The sequence below is a fragment of the Sorex fumeus genome, unplaced genomic scaffold, assembly GCF_029834395.1.
Source record: "Sorex fumeus unplaced genomic scaffold, SorFum_2.1 ptg000122l, whole genome shotgun sequence".
NCBI classification, from domain to species: domain Eukaryota; kingdom Metazoa; phylum Chordata; class Mammalia; order Eulipotyphla; family Soricidae; genus Sorex; species Sorex fumeus.
The window spans coordinates 59865372-59886694 of NW_026606179.1; the positions used below are offsets into that span (position 1 = coordinate 59865372).

The 21323-nt window shown below is 54.6% G+C and overlaps 1 protein-coding gene across 1 annotated transcript; it reads left to right on the forward strand.

The window, feature by feature from the left end:
• The first annotated feature begins 60 nt into the window (after positions 1–60).
• CENPN (centromere protein N) lies at positions 61–21323 on the forward strand. Its single transcript, XM_056136746.1, has 11 exons — positions 61–155; positions 5627–5807; positions 7241–7286; positions 9417–9476; positions 10233–10312; positions 11000–11176; positions 13254–13355; positions 14747–14804; positions 16915–17027; positions 20934–21054; positions 21218–21323. Exons 2-11 carry the CDS (start codon positions 5637–5639, stop codon positions 21298–21300), a joined length of 1011 nt encoding a protein of 336 aa, XP_055992721.1. The 5' UTR covers positions 61–155; positions 5627–5636; the 3' UTR covers positions 21301–21323.

Sequence of the window (21323 nt, forward strand, 5' to 3'; positions counted from 1 at the left end):
GCTAAGGTGGAGCTGGGGCGGGGCGGGGCTAAGGCGGAGCTCGGGGCGGGGCCCGGGGCGGGGCTCGGAGCGGCGGCCGCGACCATTGGCGGCTTTGAAGGCGCAGCGGGCGCCAACGGCGGACTGAGGAGCGACGCTGAGGGCCACGAGAGCGGGTAAGAGGCTCCCGAGGCGGCCGGGCACCTGGCGGACGGAAGTCGCAGTCCACACCTCGGGGGCGGCGGGGGCGCGGCGGCCGCACGGACCCGGGGCGCGGGTTCGGCACTGGGTTCGGGGGCGCGGCGGGGAGTGACAGCGACGGCGGCGGCAGAGGCCGCCCGGGGTGGGGGGGTGGGGGAAGTGGGTGACGTCACTTCCGCCTCCCGCGTGCGCATGCTTGGAGCCGCCGGCGTTCACGTGACGGCCACGCCTCCCCACGGGCTTCCGGCGGCCGCTCCTTGGCGGCGCGTTCGCTGCTCTTGTTTGTGTTTCGTCGCCCCCCGAGACGGGTTTTAAGTTTGCGCGGCCTGACGTGCCTTGTTGCGGCTCGCGAGCGGCGCCGATCCAAAGGAAGCTTCGGGTTCTATTTGTTGCCCCCGCTGCGATATCCGGGAGGCACGCTCGGCGGCGGTGCTCGGTTGCTGGGCGCGGGTGGGGGGTCCCCCGTCTGCCGCGCCCCCGGGCCGCCGTCTGGGGCCCTTCGGCCTGCACCACTCGGCCCCTGAGCCACACCCCGCCCCGCCTGCACTTGGGTTCCTGTTGCTGCTCTTTGGCTCCACGGGCCCCGCCCCTCCCCCGCCTTCACCCAGAGGCGCTCCGGGCGCCCCAGGGTCTCGGCCGGCGGTTCTTGGGGGGGCTTCCACGTGTAAGGCGTGACCCCCGCCTCTTTATTTTGTTTTTGTTTTGTTTCTGGTTTTTTTGCTTTTGGGGTCACGCCCGTCGATGCTCAGGGGGTTCCTCCTGGCTCCGCACTCAGAAATTACTCCTGGCGGTGGTGCTCGGGGGACCCAAATGAGATGCGGGGAGTCGAACCCGGCCGAGCGCCCTCCCCGCCGTGCGGTCGCTCCAGCCCCGACCCCGTCTCTTTAGCCACGTCCTTGCCATGTGCCACCCCCGGCGTTTCCGACCGGAGAGGTCGCCTTGCTGTTTGGCGGGCTTGAGTCCTAAACCTTCCTGCTGGTGGGGCCTACAAGCTCCACGCCCCCCCCCCCCAGGAGCTCAGTAAGGTTTGAAATAAAGAGACCAGTAAGTGGGGCGGGGGCATTCACATCTCCCGCACCTAAGGGTCCCCAGAGCCTGCCGGGTGAGTCCTCAGAGCAGAGCCAGGAGTAAGCCCTGAAAGCAAAGAGAAATGCATAAGCCAGACAAGCCACCTCGTTCTATAAAGACAAGAAGCCGGTGGGAGTAACCTTAGAGTGGGAGGTTAGAGTCCTCCTCTGAGCTGCAGTTCCCAGCTCCTGTGCAGGGAGGAAAATCCTCCATGCGGTGGTAGCTGCAGAGCCCTTTCCTAGAGAGGTGCCGGGCTGGGACCACCAAGGAGAGCTGGAGGTGGGGAAAGAGGGAAGCCCCCAGGTGCGAGAACGTGCAGGCTGTGGAAGCTTTCAGCCCTGGCATGAAGGAAGGTGGGGCTGGCTTCGGGACATGGGAGCAAGTCAGGCCCAAGTCTCATGATCCTGTTTCAGTTCCCATAGTTTAAGTTCAGTGAATTTTTTTTTTCTAAATAACTCCTGCCGCACACATGAAGGTACTGGCAGAGGGACAAACCCACGCGGGTTCCGGGGCCGAGATCTCCCAGCCTACTCGGATTGGAGTCGAGCATCCTCCACCCAGATCCTCCAAATTCCAGTAGACGGGGGTCACACCCACCACCTGGCCCCCTGATGCTGTGTAATCCCATCAGCGGCCAAGACTCAGAGACTATAAAATCCAGCTCCTGGAACCGCGCAGCCGCATTTGCGGCCGCGACATCTTATCAGGACATCTTTTTATGACATCTTATTATCTCATTCCTACTTTGGACAAACTTGCAGGCTATCGAATGTAGCCTGCCCACGGGGCAGAGTCTGGCAAACTCCCCGTGGCGTACCCAATATGCCAAATACCAGTAACAATGATGGGTCTCATTCTCCTAAAGAGCCTTGAATATAATCTCAGGGTTAGGATGAAAGAGACGTTACTGGGTTACTGGGGTCTGCTCAAGGCAATCGACGAATAACAGGATGATGAAATGAAATGAAAAAATGAACTCCTGCCATTCCTGTTTGTCTGTTCGTTCACTTGTTAAGGATCACTTCACAACTTTGTATATGATCGTGTCTGAGAGCCACACTGATCTCTGTTATCTTTCTAAGTTTAACACGTGTTGCCCCCGAGAGCACTCCTACGACTCCTGTTTATTTCCAACTACTGTTTTCAGTCTATTTTATTTAAAAAATATAGTCAAGTCCCCATTTGATCCCCATTAGGTGCATGTCCCCTAAGCACCACCAGGGGTCACTCGTGAGCACAGAGCCCAGTGAGCTCCCTCTCTTTCATAATTGAATCATAGTAAGTCGTGCAGTTCCTCTGTGTTCACGAAATCGGGCTGCTTTCCCACCCCCGATGGCTGACGGCAGTAAACGAGAGGAGGAGGAAATGGGGCCCAGGCTGGTTGGTGATCAGTTGTCGTTTACTCCAAAGTTGTCTCCTTCCAGTCTCTTAACTGCCTGTGTTCCCCCACTCTCAGCCCACTCTCGCAGCCCGGTTACGTAGAACATTCACCAAGAGTTGGGGGCAGCAACTGCACATAGGTGAGAGAGCACAATCGACATATGAAAAGGCCCTTCCTTCCGGGGAAGCTCTTCTAAGACAGAGGTCTCATCCTGCTAGGAGATCTCTCAAGTTTCATCTGAGAGGTAATTCTCCTTTCCTTCGGCTCTGTGCATTTAAGTGGTCGTCTTAAATTCACTTCCTAGTCATTCTGTGGGCTAGACACAGAGACACATGAAGCTTGTAGGGTGGCTCTCCTGGGTATTTCTCGCTGTAGATCCCAGACTACAGACCTCAGGCCAGATTAGCATTTCCTAACCCCAGCAGGGTCCTTATCCGGCTACTCTTTTTTGGGTCATGACAGAATTTGTCCATGACTGTGCTCTTAACTTATCGTAACTTACTTGCTTAACCTATAATGAGCCAGCTTACAGCTTGCCTGGGGTCCATCCAAGTCCCTTCATCGGGACCCTGCTTTGAGGGTGCTAGGAACTAAGGGCAGCTGAGGTTTAAGGCGAGTAAATAGGACAGGTGCCCAGGAGTAAATATTATTCGAAGTCAGTTGACTCCCGGGTCACAAGAGCATAGCATTAGCTGTCTTCCGGTGTCTACACAACAAGGACATTGCTCTCAGGTAAACTATGCAAAGGACATAAGGAAAAGAGAAAGGTGATATTTAGCTTACAAATACAAAATGTAGATCTCTGAAGAATCTGACTTTACAAGTCACAGGTTCTGATTAGGGGAAATGAGCGATTAACAGGCAGGGGAAGCAGAGCACAGAGAAGTTAAGGATGTATCTACCAAGGAAATCGAGCGCTTCAGAGCATTGTAACGGGTGTGACTCTGTAAACCCAAGCTCCTTGCTGCGGAGGAGAAAGGACAAAAGGACAAGCCCCTGTTATCTGATGTCCCCAGATTTCCCCCCCCCCCACCTCTGTGGCAGGCACTTTCTCTCTCTCCCTTTCCCTCTCTCCCCCCCATATGCCCCCCCCCTCCAACTTAATCCTGTATCTTTTAAGTGTAAATGATATGCAGTGTTCAGAAACACTCAGACAGTTCTGAAAAAGTCATGGAGGGGACGCTTGTAGGGGTGACCCCTCAGAGCTTGGAAACCGCACAGTCCTCGTGGAAGTGAGTGACAGAGACCGGCCGACTTCCACTTCTTGTCCTCAGTGCAGTTTTCAAGGTGTTCATGCTCTTTCCTAGAAAATAAGTTGTCAATGGGGCTGGAGTGATAGCACGGCAGGTAGGGTGTTTCCCTTGCACGCGGCAGACCCAGGTTCGATTCCCAGGATCCCATATAAGAAAGAAAGAAAGAAAGAAAGAAAGAAAGAAAGAAAGAAAGAAAGAAAGAAAGAAAATAAGTTGTCAAAGGAATTTGAAGTCTGCAGATAGCCTGTTCGGTCTTGCTTTAGAAATGGTGCTTGTTTGCTTTTTCTGTTCCATCCGGGTCTTTAGAGGGAGGAGCTTCCCAGCAGTGCTCAGGAGACCCCCGGCCCCCCTGGGTGTCTTCAGCCCTCCAGGCCTGCAGCTCAGTGCAAGGGCTGAGGTTGCGGTGCTGGGGCTTCCCCAGACCACCCAGTGGTGCCCAAAGGTCCGTCCTGGAATGTGAAGGAGAGGGATGCCTGTCCGTGTCCCCAGACGAGGTGCGAAGCTGAGACCAGCTGTCACCCTTAGCCCGCAACCTCCCCCGAGGGAGGGGTGGAAGGGGCAGCGCCCCCTTCTCCAAGGCCTGCGGCAGAGGGCCACGCCAGACCCAGGACCTTGGAAGGCTCCCCTGTGGGCGGAGTGGGCTGCAGCCTCACTGTGTGCTCTGGACTTGGCACTCGGTCACCAGCACTCCCGGCAGTGGCTGGTATTCTGGGTTCACTGACAGCCGCGTGCTCGAGACACCAGCTCTGTAGCCCTCGCCTCCCGTGGAGCGTAACAGCTCATCTCAAACGGTTTTGCCGGTGGCTCCCGATCTCCTGGTCGCCTGGAAAATCCTCGGCGTCCTCGGACTCCTTACTCTCACACCCCACGTCTAGTCCCGGGGAAACCCCGTGGGTGCTGAGGACACGCTGGCCCTCCACCTCGGCCCACCGGTCTCTCCCCTGCATGTCTGCCGTGGCCTCAGGTCTCAGCACACCGGAGGGTGGTCCCGGCAGGAGCGTGCACCCTGCCTTGCTCCCAGCTGGAACCGGCTGGCGAAAGGCATGCTCCTGCAGCCTGCCTGGAACAGCCCCCTCGCTCCCCATCCCGTCACAGGGCACCGGTCACCTTCCGCCTCCTGGCCGGGTCCAGCCCTCCTCACGGGCTCCATGTCCACTGTCCTGGCGCCTTCTCTCCAGCGCTCTCCTCTTTGAACTTGTCTGAGGATGTTGCTGTGGCCTCTCCCCCTTAGGACAGACACTCCTAAGTGGCAGGGGGTGTCCCTCGTCAGAATGTATCTATGCCCTGCAAAGTATCCGGCAGGCCAGGGTTGAGTATGACTCAGTAACCAAATGCATTATTCGTGTGGCCTTGTCCTCCAAAGGCCAAAACACCTTAGCCAAAAATAGGCAGAAATTTGCTACAGTTTTTTTTTTCTTTTTGGGTCACACCCAGCGATGCTCAGGGGTTACTCCTGGCTGTCCTGGGGGAATATATGGGATGCTGGGAATTGAACCTGGATTGGCGGCGTGCAAGGCCTTACCCGCTGTGCTATCGCTCCAGCCCCGTCTCTGAGTAGACCAGAGGAAGGAAGCAGTTGGAACACGATTTGCAGAATGCCCGGGGGGAAAAAAAAGATGATATTTGGGTATTTGACTTGTAACTCGTAATCATGGCTAAAATTCTGTTGCTGGAAAACTCACAGGTCAACTTGTACATTTGCTAAGTACTTGATCGTGCTCCTTTTTCTTTTTCTTCATCAAAGTGCCAGAAAGATGGATGAGACTCTCGCCGAGTTTCTCAGGAGGATCCTCTGGAAAATCCCCATAATTGAAATGATGCCTGTCCTAAAAGCCTGGGATTATTTGTCTGAAAATCAGCTACAGTCCTTAAACTTACGGCAGAGAAAAGAACTGCTCATCCAGGACGTGGTTCTGCTTTGTGAGGTAGTGATGCTCTCGGTGACTCGCCTGGGACAGCCGGGTTTCCCTTCTTGCCTGCAACCCTGTGAGACGCTAGCTGTAGTAGGGAAGAAACGATTTTTTTTTTTTTTTTGGCTTTTGGGTCACACCTGTCAGTACTCAGGAGGTTACTCCTGGCTCTGAACTCAGGAATTTTTCCTGGAAATGCTTGCGGGGGACCATACAGGATGCGGGGGGATAACCTGGGTCGGCCGTGTGCCAGGCAAACGCCCTCCCCGCTGTACTATCACTCCAGTCCAAGAAACGAATTTTTAATTGACTTTCTCAATTTACAAAGCATGCTTCCAAATCAGTAAGGGGAAAAGTAAATATCAGGGAATAAAAAATACATATATATATGAGAGAAATGGGAATTTTTATTCTTTATCTCGTAACAGCTTTATTGATTTTTTGAGAAACAGAAAGATAATTTAGGGGCTTGAGCACAGGTACAGCAGGTCGGACACTTGCCGTGCACGATGCTGACCAGGGTTTGATCCCCGGTACCCCGTCTGGTCTCCTGAATACTGCCAGATGTGGCCCCCCCAAACCAAATCAAACAGAAATCTTAAATGACACTTTATTTTTGTGGCTGTTGTGGTCGCCACACTCAGCATGTCACTGTGTCACAGGGGTGGAGCCCAGGGCCTCACACATGTAAGATGCTCTGCCCCATCATCTGCACCCAGGCTCCCACATTTCCCTGGTAAATCCGCTCAATAAAGCACCTACCCGAGGGAAAGGGCATGGCTGAGCGCAGGCCTTGGGTGCAGGAGAGCCAGTCTTGTCCCTGGCACTAGCAGCATTCAGCCCGGGTAAGCGCGGAAACACTGCCAGATGGGGCCCAAAAGTTTATTTTAATTTTTTTTAACTTTTTTTTAATTGACTTATAGATACACAGTTGCAAAGTTATTCATGATTGGGTTTCAGTCACACAGTGTTCCAACACCCCTCCCTTCACCGATGCCTTGTATCTGTTTTGTTTTGGTTTTTTTTTTGCATTTTGGGTCACACCCTGTGATGTTCAGGGGTCACTCCTGGATCATGCACTCAGGAATCACTCCTGGCAGTGCTCAAGGGAACATATGGGATGCTGGGAATCGAACCCGGGCCGGCCACGTGCAAGGCAAATGCCCTACCCGCTGTGCTATCGCTCCAGCCCCATACATTTTTTGTTTTAAATGCTTCTGTGAAGCAGAGTGAAAAATGACGAGGGGTATGGTTTGTGGGAGGTGGGCTGGGTGTGCCAGTCCGGATCCAGGGGTCCGTTCCTTAGGGGCTGTAGGTTGCCGGGTCCCAGCAGAGCTCATGCAGGCGTTCAGCTGGCCCACACAGCAGACTGAGAACCTGCTGTGCAGGGGCTGGGGGCAGACCTCCTTATTCACCGCACTTACGTCACGATCGCTCTTCTCTTTCAGAAGGAGCAGGCCAATCTCGAAGATGCCACCCTTCTAGACCTGACTTGTAAGTCCTGGTGACTCAGTTTCCCCTCTGACCACCCGCTTCTCTCATCCGTCCGCATCGCATCTCCGCGGGCTCCTGCCCACAGGGTCGTTCTTTCCCCTCTGAGTCGCCGCCCCGCCTTCGTTCCTCCCTGGGGGCAGGCACCGCTGTGTGGTACCTCTGCGAGTCGTCCTGGTGAGAGTGTCACGGACGATCGGGGCCAGGGGCCTGTTGAGGACTTGGCACAAGGCCCGGGTTTTCCTGATTCCCCAGCGCCGCTCTCTGCTGCTCCTTTCTGGGACCTGAACACGGAGCAGGAATGTCTCTGCGCTGCCCGACACTGGCAGACCCAGATGTTTTCAGAGCCTCTGCGCTGCTGGACACAGTTGGTCTCATTCCCAGCCTTATTTTCGGTGGTGTATGGGCTCTAGAAGGGGGGCGGAGAGTCCCTGTTGCCCATGGGCGAACTCACACGGTTCCCAAGGCCCTGGTGAGCCCCCGGTTGGACTCGACTCTCCTGAGAGGACACAGGCTATGGGGGAGATGGACGAGCGGCCGCACAAATGCCTGTGCGCCTCGGAGGAGGGAGAGGCAGGTCTCTGAACCACCAGAGCTGGGGCTTAGGAAACGCTCCTGGGAGGTGACACCGCTGAGGACCAGTGGCTACAGTGACTGCAAGGGACTGAGGGGCAGGGGCGAAAGGGCCAAGTCCAAGGGCAGGTGTCCAAGTGGGAGAGCACAGACCCAGGAGCAGGAAGGAGAGAGGAAACTGTGACGGAGAGGGCAGTGACCATCTGGAGGACATCAGTTCTCATTCTAGCCAGAGGCCAGGCCTGAGGAGGAGGAGGAGGAGGAGGAGGAGGAGGAGAGCAGGAAGGAAGGGGAGCAGGCTCACCCCCCTGCACGGCCTCGGCCCGATCACCCAGCAGGGAGTCGCCCCTGGGTGCTACCAGGCATGTCCCCAAAAGCAGAAAGAGGAAAAGAAGAAGGATTACGGTCTTGGTTTGTCTGCTTTGTTGCTGTTTTGTTTTGTTTGGGGGCCATACCCAGCAATGCTCCCGGGTGACTCCTGGCTCTGTACTTAGGAATTGCTCCTGGAGGGGTTTAGGGGACCGTGTGGGATGCCAGGGATCGAATCCGTGTGTGTTGCACCCAGGGCAAACGCCCTACCTGCTGTGCTATCTCTCCAGCCCTGAGTCTGGTTGTTCAAAGGCAGATGGGAGAGGGGGGTCTGTTGGAGTGGGAGGAACAGGCCAGGAGGATGGACTCCTGTGGGAGTTGGGGGTGGGGGGAGGAGGTGCAGGAACCTTTAGGTCGTGCAGATCAGCCTCGCACAGGGGTACCAGGATCCTGGACTATCCAGGACACGGTCGCTTGGAGGAAAGTCGCCATCCGTGTTTCCCTCTTTGTTTTTCCCTTTTTTCTCTCTTTTTCTTTTGGGTGCTCCCCAGTAGTATTGGGGGGCTGTGCAGTGCCAGGGCTCCCCCATCCAGAGCTGGACCTCCTCTGCCCTCCCTTGGCTCTGACCCCCTAGCTGCCTGCTACCTGTCGCATCACAGTGATGTTCATTGGCCTCACCACGACAAAAGGTTTCCATTCCCATCGTTACTGCCACAACCTTATAGACATCAGCCCTGAAACACAGAACCAGAGAACATAGTAGAAAGAAACTAAACTCCTCTGGATGCCTTCTCTTGGCCAGGCACCTCTGGGCCCGATGGCATCGATTTTAACATCACCAGGTTCTCCGGAGCTGCCGGGCTTGAAGGTGGCCCGATACTGCGCGTCAGGGGGGGCTTGCGTGACAGAGTGGGCCCCCTGCAGAGCTGGCATTGTAGTGGGGAGCAGAGCAGGGCCCACAGCCCCTGGGAGAATGTTGGGGAGAGGGGAGCAGGCCCGGGAAGAGGACTCGGGGAGCACTCGTGCCCGGCAGCTGGGGAAGGACGGTGCTCCGTGAGGGCGCAGAGGCCTCGGAAACTGCTTCGAGGTGCAGTCACTCCTGGTGGGAGTCAGTTTAACCCGCATGAAGTGTACGTTTCGGTTTCTAAAGATCTATGGTGCCTGATTTGTGAATCGCTGTTACTCTTTGAGCACAGTACTTGCTGAAAGGTCTGTAATGAAACAGTGATGATCTCTCTTTCCTTCCCATAGATACTCAGTTACATCAGCATCAGAAAGTCTGGGATGTGTTTCAGATGACTAGATTGCCAGGTAATGGTTTCCACTTTATTTTATTTATTTATTTATTTTTGCTGTTTGGGTCGCAGCCGGAGATGCTCATGGGTTACTCTTGGCTCTGCACTCAGGAATTACTCCTGGCAGTGCTCGGGGGACCATGTGGGATGCTGGGAATTGAACCTGGGTCAGCCACGTGCAAGGCAAATGCCCTACCCGCTGTGCTCTCACTCCAGCCCCTCCACTTTATTTCAGTGTTTTCCATTTAAATGGAACGTGTGTGTTTGATATTTTCGTAATTTTGTCTGTTGGGGAGGGTGTTTTGTTTTGGGGCCACACCAGCTTTCGCCTGTCTCTGTGCGTAGGAATAACTCCTGCCGGGCTTAGGGGGCTGGAACCCAGGTCAGTCACGTGCAAGGCGATCACCCCGCCCGCTGTACTATCACTCCTGCTCTTATTTTCACAATTGTAAAACGAAGAGCAGATTATTTCACCTATAAAAGTGTTTCTCAAATGAAACGAATTGCAGCATATTCCTCTTAGATCTTTCCTTCCACAAGGGGGCAAATGCCTCACCCATGGGAATGTGAGAAGCGGAGTGTGTGTGTGGGGACTGGGGAGGTGGCGATCTGAGGCCTCCTGAGGCCTTGCGCGTATTGTTCTGGGGTCCGGGCAGGCGCTCCTGGGCAGACCTTGTGTCTATGGGGCACTGAGCACACAGAAACGCTCCTCTGGGCTGCTTGCAGACATCTCTGCCGAAGATGTGATTTGCCTGGACTTTCACTTTGACAGGGGACGACAGCGATGACCTCTTTGATGTGGAACAGTTCAAACAGTCATTCAAGAGAATTCTCCGGAGAGCGTTAAAGAACGTAAGGGTGAAATGTGGGCATCTCCTGAGGGTCCGTGCCCTGCACCTGGGCACCTGACCTGCCCGCAGCTGCTGTGCCAGGTGTTTGGCTGAAAGTCGCCACCAGCGACCACATTCCACACTCTTCCCTTCCGGTCAGGGACTGGCCTGGACTCCTACGGGAGCTTTCCCTCCTCTGCCTCTCACTGCGAGCTGGAGGAATGTGACTTTTCAGCACAAGCCCAGGAAGTCACTAGAAAATCTTGTTGTCTTATTCTGATTGTAGATATTTGCTTTTTTTTTTTTCCCTCTCTCATCTGAAATTATCTTCAGAACCTCTCTGTTTTTTTTTTTTTTTGGCGGGGGACAGGGGGGCGCACCTGGTGATGCTCAGGGATTACTCCTGGCTCTGCACTCAGGAATTACTCCTGGCGGTGCTCAGGGGGACCATATGGGATGCTGGGCATCAAACCCAGGTTAGCCGCGTGCAAGGCAAATGCCCTCCCCGCTGTGGTATCACTCCAGCCCAGAACCTCTATGTTTTTAACGAACCACAAAATATTTCCCCGGAGCTGCCCCCCAGTGCGGAATTGAAAAGTCGATGCCCCCCCCCCTTTGCGTCTGTGAGCAAGAACCCAGGTCTGGGCTTTGCCCCAGAGCTGCCACCAGCGGGATTTTCACCAGGGAACGCCAATCTCCTTTGGCTCAGGTGACGGTCAGCTTCAAGGATGCGGAAGAGAACGCGCTTTGGATTCGAATCGCCTGGGGAAGCCAGTACAAACAGCCGAACCAGTACAACCCCACGTTCGTGGTCTACCACGCCCAGACTCGCTACGCGTTCGTGTCCTCCTCCCGGCTGAAGAGCATCTCGTCCCTGCTGGGCCAGGTAAGGGCCCCTGCCCCTGGACGCTCTCACGTGTGATTGTCCTCGTCGCAGAGGCTTCTGGTGGCTCAAACAGCTGCACGAGCACGAGACGGAGAACCCCTTCTCTCACCCCCTACCCCACCCTGCCTCTCCTCCATCGACGGGATTGGCCGTGCTCTCTGGTCGTGGTGCCGGAACATGTGTGTCTGGGCGACGTGGAGTGCCACCGCCTTGTGGCTGCAGAGGTCGGTCACGCACGGAGCGGTGCTAGGATTGGATGCGAGGCCTTGCCACTGAACCACGTCCCTGGGCCCGCACACGGTGCTGGATCTCGTCATTTCTCAGGGTTCGGGGGCGCTCAGAGTCAGCTGGGGGCTCTCTGCCGTTGGCTCTTCCTCCAGAAGCAGTGCTCCCCTCTTGTACGAAAGGCAACTGACGTAGAAGTCCCCAGGGCCTTTGCAAACCCCCTCTCCTACCTCCCAGCCATTTGCCCACGATAACTACAGTGAGAAGTCTTTGCTTTGGGGGGTGGGGGTGGGGTGTTTTATGCACAAAGCAGGGCGGTGCTCTGTGCCTGTAACCTGCTGTTCCAACTTAACAGAACCCCGGAGCCCCCCGTGTGAGTATATCTGAATACTCCGTGGGTGAAGGAAGGGCGTTTGGGGCATTGGGTCACACCTGGCAGTGTGCTCAGGGATCAGTTTCTCCTGGCTCTGTGTTCAGGGGTCACTCCTGGCACTGCTCGGGGATCATAGGACGTGCCGGGAATCGAACCCGGGTTGGCAGCATTCAAAGCAAGCACCTCACCCGCCACGTGATCCCTCTGGCCCCAGAGCAAAGGCTTGGCCCGCGGCCACTAGCATCAGGTGGAGTCCCCACTCGGAGTCGGCTTCTCTGGCTGATTCTCCCTCGGGACCACAGGGCTCCTCGCCACCGGGGCTGGTGGCTGCTGCCCCCACACCCCTCACAGCTGCCGTGGTGCCCAGGGGACTCCTGAGCCAGTGCTCAGCGTACAGGCAGGGGGCAGCTCCGCTGCCACTGGAACCCCTGACTCTTCCCTGAGCAGAGACTTCCTGCTGCCCCTCATTTCCGCTTCCTCCCGCGCCCACCGTGCCTGGCGTCTCTCTTCCTCCCCGATATGGAAGGTCATTTGTCCTTCCTCAGCCAGCAAGGTCCACCCTGCCACCGTTAGTGCCAGCATGATTCCTCCTCCCCCAAATAATGGCTACTGTCTTGTGTGTCGAAGGCAGCCCCCTCTGCTCTCTAGCCCCGGGCACGGATCTTTTTCTAGGACTGTTACTCGGTGTCCCTGCCTGATAACCAGCTTAAGTCACACTCAGATTGTCCCTTCACTGTTTGTGGCAAAACGGACGTGTCTGTACTTTGGCGTGGCGGTGTCACGGTGTTGTTAGATGCATTCGGGCAGGCACCACCCCTGGCTGGCTGTGGGGACTGTATACAGGCCCAGGAATTGGGGCTGGGGATCAAATCCCGATTGTGCATGGAGGGCATGTGACCACTCCATCATCCTCCCGGCCCCCTATAACTCCCAGCTTTAGATGCGATCCCTTTGCGCTTTCGAAGAACGGTATCAAGGACCTTACATTAATGAGATGCTTTTTTTTGGGGGGGGGAGGGGGCGTGTCACACCCAGCGATGCTCAGGGGTTAAGTCCCGGCTCTGCACTCAGGAATTACTCCTGGCGGTGCTCGGGGGACCATATGGGATGCCGAGGAGCAAACCCGGGTGAGCCGCGTGCAAGACAAACGCCCTCCCCACTGTGCTATCATTCCGGCCCAATGAGACGCTTAAATGTCAGTCCCGCACGACAAAGCCTTGGCAAGCTCCCCTTGGCATTCAATATGGCAAACACAGTAACAAGTCTCCCAATGGAGAAGTTACTGGGCCCACTCAAGCAAATCGATGAACGATGGGAGGACAGTGACAGTGACCATGTTGTATACTTTGAATGCCCAGGTTGTATTTTTCTGCCTCTCTTGCGCTTTTTAAGTTGACGCTGGAACAGCTCCTGGTTTTGCTTGGTCGGGACCTAAAACTCTGGACCGGTAACTCTCATCATGTTGCTTCTTTTCACCAGGCCCTGGTGGTCGCTAGCAAGCACCATCAGATTGTGAAGATGGACCTTCGGAGCAGATACCTGGCCTCTCTGAAGGCCATCGTCTTCAAGCAGTACAATCAGGTGAGCTCCGTGGGGACTCGCCCGTGCCCGGGTCCTCCTCAGGCCGGTGGCGCTGGGGCAGCATCCAGCCTGTCAGTCACCGTGAACGGAAGCCAAGTGGGCTTTGATCATCTTCCTGTGATGTGCTGCTTCTGCTCGGTAGTCACCAGAGTCCTGGACGTGTGAGTCCAGCTCTGCGTGAGCTGTCCCCCCAGACTCTGTCTCCGGAGGATCCTGGTACTGTGTGTGTTTTTTTTTTTCTTGCTTTTGGGGTCACACCCGGCGATGCACAGGGGTTACTCCTGGCTCTGCACTCAGAAATCACTCCTGGTGGTGCTCAGGGGACCATATGGGATGCTGGGAATCGAACCTGGGTCAGCTGCGTGCAAGGCAAACGCCCTATCCGCTGTGCTATCTCTCCAGCCCCATGGCACCATGTTTTGAAGCCAGTTAGGTTGCTCCGCAGTGCGGGAGAAAAGTCCACGTCATGTTTCGTTCTGTCAGCCAAGCAGGTGGTGATGGGGTCGGGGGACGTGGTGATGCGTGAAGGAGAAGCCTCCGGTGGACTTCTGGGTGGAAACACGGGAACGCCCCGTGCCCCTCGGACCCCCAGACTATTTTCCTCGGCTGGGTCTGTGCTCATATGTTGAGGCCGTCGCTGGGTGGAAACACTCTGTGCTGTCTCATCGGTGCTGAGAAAGGCTCTATTTATGTCTCTTCATTTGTTCTCTGTGGGGAAAATGATGGCTTCGTGCTGGCCAGTCCTGGGGAGAAACCAGAAATCTGCTCCTGGGGCGGCCCCTCCCTCTGCCAACAAGTGTCCTGCAGTGACGCCCTGTCTGAGGCCAGCCCAGGGTCGGGCTCTTAATTATTCCTATCCAGGAGATGGGGTTGGGAAATGCGACCTGGGACTCAGACACCACCCAGGGGCCTGCGAGACAAGCTGCTGGGGCAGGTGCTCGCCTTGCAGCCTCCACCACCCTGTATGGACCCCCAGGGTGGTGGAGGCTTGCGCTTGAGTGAGCTCTGAGCACAGCAGCCCATGCGCAAACTCAGGCCCTCGGGAAACCGAGTTCCCGGAGCTCTCAGGCCTCGCTCGCCACGAGTTACCTCTGAACCCGTGGGCTCTGCTGAGAGTGCTCTGGGGATGACCATAGCCAGGGGTGGCCCAAAAACAGCCCTCCCAAAAATGTTTCCGCTTCTGAAGGAAACCAGGGTCTCTTCCGGGTCACCAAGACGCCTGCCGCCCTGATCACACCGCCTCGTCCTGCACAGCGCCTCGGGCACAGTGTGGCCTCTGCCAGCCTCCTGCGTGTGCATTTAACACTCACCGTCTGTGCTTCCGGGTGGCCAAAGTACCCCCTTTCTCTGCCGTTTCACCTTTTTCCTTTTTTCCTTTTTTTTCCTCCTAGATCTTCGAAACTCACGACTCCTCTTCACCTCTACAGGAAAGAAGCCTGAATATAAACAGTACGTATGTTTCGAGCGAAAACTCAAATTTAGAGGAACAGTCTTCGGGTTTTGGTGTTGGGTTTCGTTGTTTGGGGGGTCACTCCTAGCAGTGCCTGGGTTGGAACCCGGGCTTCCTGCATGCAGACAGTGTCCTCGGCCCTTGGAGCCGACGCTCCAGGCTGGTTTCAGTTCCGCGTTTCTGTTGCTCTCCCCACAGCTCCGCCAGGGGCCTGGAAGTTTGCGCTGCTCCGGGTTTCTCTCACTCGGTAAAGCACGTCCGCACGAGGACCCACACTCAGAAGGATGCGCCGCCGTCAGAGAAACTGAAGGGAGGAAGAAAGCGAGCTTGGTTCCCCTAGCGCAGTCTTAGAAAAGTTAAAAACAAAAATGGTCCCTTGAGCGTTCCCTTGGGCCACGCTGCGTCTCTGCACGGTCTGTGACCGGGCCCTCGGGAAACCCGGCTTCCCAGAGCGCTCAGGACGCGCTGGCCACGAGTGACCTCTGAACCTGTGGGCTCTGCAGAGAGTCCTCTGGGGATGATCGGCACTGTGCCCATGCACCGAGATTGCTGGAGTGGATCCAAAAGTCTCGAGAAGTGGTGGGAGGGAGTCTCAGTCCCTGGACATGGAAGAGGGTCTCAGTCCCTGGACATGGGAGTGCCCTATCTCAGCAGGAAGTGAGGGAACCTCATATTTCTGTGGCTTCCGTGGCCTGGGGACAGCATTACGCAGGGTCTGAGCCAGAGTTCAGCAGCATGGTACTTGGCTCGCGGGCATGTGACCCTGACCCTGACTCCCACCCCTGGCACCACAGAAACAAGGGTGGGGGCGAGGGCCACGGGTGGGGGAGGCTTGATTTCATTTTCCGTGAAGAAAGCAGGATACAGGGGCCGAAGGGGTAGCACAGTGAGGAGGGCACCGCCCTGCGTGCAGCAGAACCCAGGTTCGATCCCCGGCACCCCATGTGGTCCCCCAAGCACTGCCAGGAGTGATCCCTGGGCACGGAGCCAGGAGTAACCCCTGAGCATCGCTGGGTGTGGCCCCCAGACAAAAAGCAGGATACAAAATAGTGTGTTTGTCTTTCCTGCTTGGTCAGTGACCTAAATGCTCCCTGAATGTGCCTTTTGCTTTCTCTCTCTTTCTTTTCCTGGCCATACCCCGATCTTGGAGCGATAGCACAGCGGGTAGGACGTTTGCCTTGCACACAGCCGACCCAGGTTCGATTCCTCCGCCCCTCCACCCAGGAAGCTACTGAGAGTATCCCGCCCACAAAGCAAAGCCTGGCAAGCTCCCCATGACGTATCCGTATGCCAAAATACAGTACCTACAAGTCTCACAATGGAGATGTTACCGGTGCCTGCTGGAGCAAACTGATGAGCAAGGGGAGGACAGTGCTGTAGTGCTACCCTGATCTCAGGGCTCACTCCTGTCTGCACTTAGCGATTCCTCCTGGCCATGCCCTGTTTTTATCTGCACTCAGGGATTCCTCCTGGCAGAACAGGGAACTCTCTGGGCTGCCAGGGACCGACCAGGGTCTCGGCTGCGTGTAAACTAAGCACCTTACTGCTGTATTATCTCTCCATCCCAAAAAGTGTTAGTCTTTTTTAATCCAGTGTCTAATTCACTGGACAATGACGAGGCAAAAAAAAAAAAAGAAATCAAAATGATAATAGCATGTATCTCTATGAGGTAGAATTGTGGGTGGTTTTTAGTTTCTACATTTTTAAGGGGGTTTGTTTTAGGGCCACACTTGGCTCTGTGGTCAGGGAACCATGCAGTGCCAGGGATCGAACCCAGGCCTCTCACACGCAGACCATGTGCTCGCCCTTTCTTGCTCTCTCTGCGGCACACATGGCTTCTTTCTCTTCACTCAGCCCCTACTTTGCAAGGTTCTCTTAGGGGGCGGGTGGGTTGGGTTTAGTAGCTACATCCTGTGGTGTGCAGGGGCCAGCAGCAGGCGTGACCCCTTCCGCTGCTCAGGGGACCACAGTATACTTGACAGCTTTCTCCAGTAAGTCATTGCAAGCGGCACTCTTAAATTATGTTAAAAGGTTAGGAGGGAAACGGGTGACTTCAAGAACTAAATACATTCCTAAAAGCTGTTTTCTTTTGAAACCTTCCATCTATAGTGGATCCAAGAATCACTCATGAAAACATAGTTGAAAAAGAGAGAGTCCAAAGAGTGACTCAAGAAACTTTCGGAGATTATCCTCAACCAAGACTGGAGTTTGCCCAGTACAAGGTAGGCCTCCTCTGTAAGCACCAACATCAGCATCTTTGAAATGGGGGACAGGCCTAAGAAACTCTTCTTTTCCATGTATCACTTTAATTTTGTGTCACAAATCTCTATGGTAGAATCAGCTTCTTGATGATACTTCTAAGTTCCCCTGTGAGCAAGAGAGACCTTTGAAAATTCTGAATTTGCCTCGTCTTTTAGTTATTTTTTTTGTTGTTGTTTATCTGCTTTTGAGCCGCACACCCGACAGTGCACACGGGTCACTCCTGGCTCTGCACTCAGGAATCACTCCTGGCGGGCTCGGGGGACCATATAGGACACCAGGGTTTGAACCCCGGTTGGCCCCATGCAAGGCAAACGCCCTCCCTGCTGGACTATCGCTCTGGCTCCTGCGTGTGCCTTCACATTTCATCGTACTGACTTTGCTCTGTATTTGGGGAAAAGGGCGGCTGGCAGGGCACACACCCTGCAGTGCTCAGGGGTTTCTTCTGGCTCTGCGCTCTGGGATCACTCCTGGGAATGCTCAGGGACAGTATGGAGTGTCGAGGATCGAACCCAGATCAGCCGTGTGCGGGCAAGCTGTTCTGTCTCTCCAACCCCCTGATCTGTGGGGTTTTTTTTTTTTTGGCTTTTTGGGTCACACCTGGCGATGCACAGGGGTTACTCCTGGCTCTGCACTCAGGAATTACTCTTGGCGGTGCTCAGGGGACCATATAGGATCCTGGGAATCGAACCCAGGTCGGCCGCGTGCAAGGCAAACGCCCTACCTGCTGTGCTATCTCTCCAGCCCCTGTCTGTGTTTTTGAGGAAGAAAACTCAAAATAACTTTGTTTGAGGAACAAAACTTTAAAAAAAGCTAGACCTTGGGCAGCCCTTCCCCACCCGACTTTTCCCTCGGCCTGGCGACTTGCACATCCTGCTGGACGAAGCCTTCAGGGCGGGCCCCAGTAAGCCAGTAGCTGGTCCGCAGAGTGAGTGTCGCAGAGCTGGGTCCCGCGGCCTAGCCGGTGGGGGAAACAGGCGCCGTGACCCCCTGCATTGGCGCCCTGCTCCTCCAGCAGCCTCCTCCCCGCAGCCCTCCGAGACATTCTGCTCAGAGGGACATACTCTGGGTCAGCGTTCTCCCCGCCGACCTGCTAGTCCGGCGCAGATGTGCCCACTGCTGTGGCTGTGCCCCGTGACAGCAGCTGCGGGCATCTGGCACACGGGGCCTGGACCTCAGGTTTCAATCTACTTTCGTTTATGTGAGGGTTTTGTTTTTGTTTTGTTTTGTTTATGTCATCAAGTTCACTCTTATTTCTTAAGTGTGAAGACAGATACTCATTTTAGCTGTTTTTTAGCTATTGTCTTTCTGGTTCTTTGTTTCTGTTTCTATGTAAACATTTTAACTTTTTTCTTAACAAAAATGTTTCCTCTTAAGGCATGATTTATGTGGTTCATTGTAGCCGAGTCTCCACACCTGTTGCTCGCCCATCTCTCCTTCCCTGGCCTCCTTGTGTCTGTCATGTCGCAGCGAGGCCACTGCTTCCTCTCAGCAGCTCGCGTTCTGGGACGGTGGCTCTCAGAGGGGCGTCCCGGACCAGCAACTCCCTCATGCCCAGGGAATGGGGAGCGAAATGCTCGCCCTCCTGGTCCTCCCGATTCTGTGGAGGCGAGCCCAGTTCTCTGGCTCTCCAGGTGGACACTCTCCAGGTAGACAGGCCCAGCTGGGCCGGAACCTCCCTCTGAGCACAGTAGGGTGGCTTTGCGCCGTCAGTTATGCCGTTTATTCACACCTGCGGGGATTGTCCCCTCCCATTTCTATTTTGAAAAACGTCAGCCCTTCAGAAGACCTGTGAGGGGTGGAGCAATAGCACAGCGGGGGGGCATTTGCCTTGCACAGGGCCAACCCGGGTTCGATTCCCAGCATCCCATATGGTCCCCCAAGCACCGCCAAGAGTGATTCCCAAGTGCATGAGCCAGAAGTAAGTAACCCCTGTGCATCACTGGGTGTGACCCAAAAAAGAAAAAAAGAATTACCTGTGAGGCTGTGACAGGGAACATCTACTTCCCTGTCACATCAGGACCCCCGCTAACTTTCCGCTGCTCCTACACACTCTTCTTTATCTGAACCATTTTAGCTGCAGAATTACTCATCCTCGAAATACTCCAATATAACGTATTCAAGTGAAAAAAAAATACCAAGTACCTATGGAAGTATCCGTACGTGGACATTTTGATGTTTTTGAGGAATTAATAATTATTGGGGGTTGATAATACTGGTTTTTTATGAGGAGTATGGCTTGCAGCAGTCCTTAAGTCTTGCTCAGATACACACGGAAATGTTTACGCGTCTCTGGGATTTGCTTCAAAGCAGTGCACAGATGCGATAGGGAACGGGAGGTGAGGTCATGGCTGAGTTGGAACAAACAAGCGCTAAGGATTATGAACGCTTTTTTTTTTTTTTGAGCTGGCTGATGTGCCCGTGAGACTCATTATACTATGTTCTCTGCATTTGTGCATCTGTAAATTCCTCCCTAATAAGTAAAAAAGATATCCCTTAGTGGCTCCGAAGGCAGGACATTTTTACGTTGAAGTGACAGATTACAAAAGGCTGCATTCTTCTAGGTTAACAGTGCAGGGTAGAGGCTGGAGCGATAACACAGTGGGTAGGACGTTTGCCTTGCATGAAGCCGACCTGGGTTTGATTCCCAGCATCCCCTATGGTCCCCTGAGCACCGCCAGGAGTAATTCCTGAGTGCATGAGCCAGGAGTAACCTCTATGCACCGCCGGGTGTGACCCAAAAAAAGCAAAAAAAAAAAATTTAATTTTTTTTTAAATGTAATAAATAAATGATCACAATCACGATCATCCTGTTGTTCGTTGATTGCCTTGAGCAGGCACCAGTAACGTCTCCTTCGTCCTAGCCCTGAGATTCTTAAAATAGTGCCATATTCAGGCTCTTTCAGAGTTAGGAGAATGAGACCCATCATTGTTACTGGTATTTGGCATATTGGGTATGCCACGGGGAGTTTGCCAGACTCTGCCGTGTGGGCAGGTCACATTCGGTAGCCTGCCAAGTTGTCCAAAATAAGAATGAGATAGTAAGATGTCGCACGGCTGCAGATGCGGCCGGCCATGCGCTTCCGGGAGCTGGGTTTTAAAAGTCTCTGGGTCTTGGCCGTTGATGGGATTACACAGCGCAGGGGCTAGTTGGTGGGTGTGACCCCACCCTACTGGAAAATGGAGGATCTGGGTGGAGGATGCTCAGCCCTGATCCGAGCAGGCTTGGAGATCTCAGCCCCGGAACCCGCATGCCTTTGTTCCTCTGCCGGTACCTTCATGCGTGTGGAGACTGGTTTCAGCATGGTGGTGGCTGGTTCTGGAAGTCTTTGGCTGCTGGAGCTCTGCTCGGGGCAGGGAGGGAAACTCAGCCCACCCCCCTCCAAGGGGCCCCGGCGAGGAAGGCCAGGTGCAGGGGCAGGAGACTCTTTTAAAATAAGGTAAAGGTAAAGGTAAAGGCCCTCCTGTTGATCGTCGATTTGCTCGAGCGGGCCCAGTAATGTCTCCATTGGAGACTTTGTTGTTACTGTGTCTGGCATATCGATTCCTCCGCCCCTCTCGGAGAGCCCGGCAAGCTAATCGAGAGTATTCGATATGCTTTTAAAATAAATTAAAAAAAAAAAAAAACAGTGCAGGGTTGACACCGAGGCGGAGGGCACCGGGCAGGTGGGACAGCACATGCTTGGCATTTCCTGTGGGGTCTTGTCAGGGTACTGGCCACCCTCCCTGGGAGCAAAGCAGATGGTTCCCACCCCCACTAGTCCCTGTATTTCCGATAAGAATTCACGCACACTGTATCCTGATTCCTTTGTATTTTGCCATTCCAAATGACACATTTAATAATCATTCACAAACGTGTCTACTGACAGCTTGAAACGAAATTCAAAAGTGGAGGAGGAATCTTAGCTGACAAAGAAGAACCCCTCCGATGCCTGGTAAAGTTCTCTAGTCCGAACCTTCTGGAAGCGTTGAGATCCTTAGCACCAGCCGGTAAGCAGTCTGCGTAGAAGAATAACAACACGCCGGGTTCCATCCTTTCTTTACTATGGAGTTGCTTGTCCTCCTGTGCGCTGTCTCTTCCTGTCCCCCTTGACACTGTGAACTGACTCCTGGCTCAGCCCACCTGGTCATTTTCTTTCTTTCTCTCTTCCAGGTATTGCTGATGCACCTCTTTCTCCTTTGCTCACTTGCATACCCAGCAAAGGAATGAACTATTTTAAAATCAGAGATAAATAAGATGCATAGCTTTTCAAAAGCCC

Coding starts and splice junctions, on each gene's coding strand:
- CENPN (XM_056136746.1), top strand. CDS start 5,637: ATGGATGAGACTCTCGCCGAGTTTCTCAGGAGGATCCTCTGGAAAATC. Junction 7,287..9,416: donor CACCCTTCTAGACCTGACTT/GTAAGTCCTGGT, acceptor TCCTTCCCATAG/ATACTCAGTTACATCAGCAT. Junction 10,313..10,999: donor TCCGGAGAGCGTTAAAGAAC/GTAAGGGTGAAA, acceptor CCTTTGGCTCAG/GTGACGGTCAGCTTCAAGGA.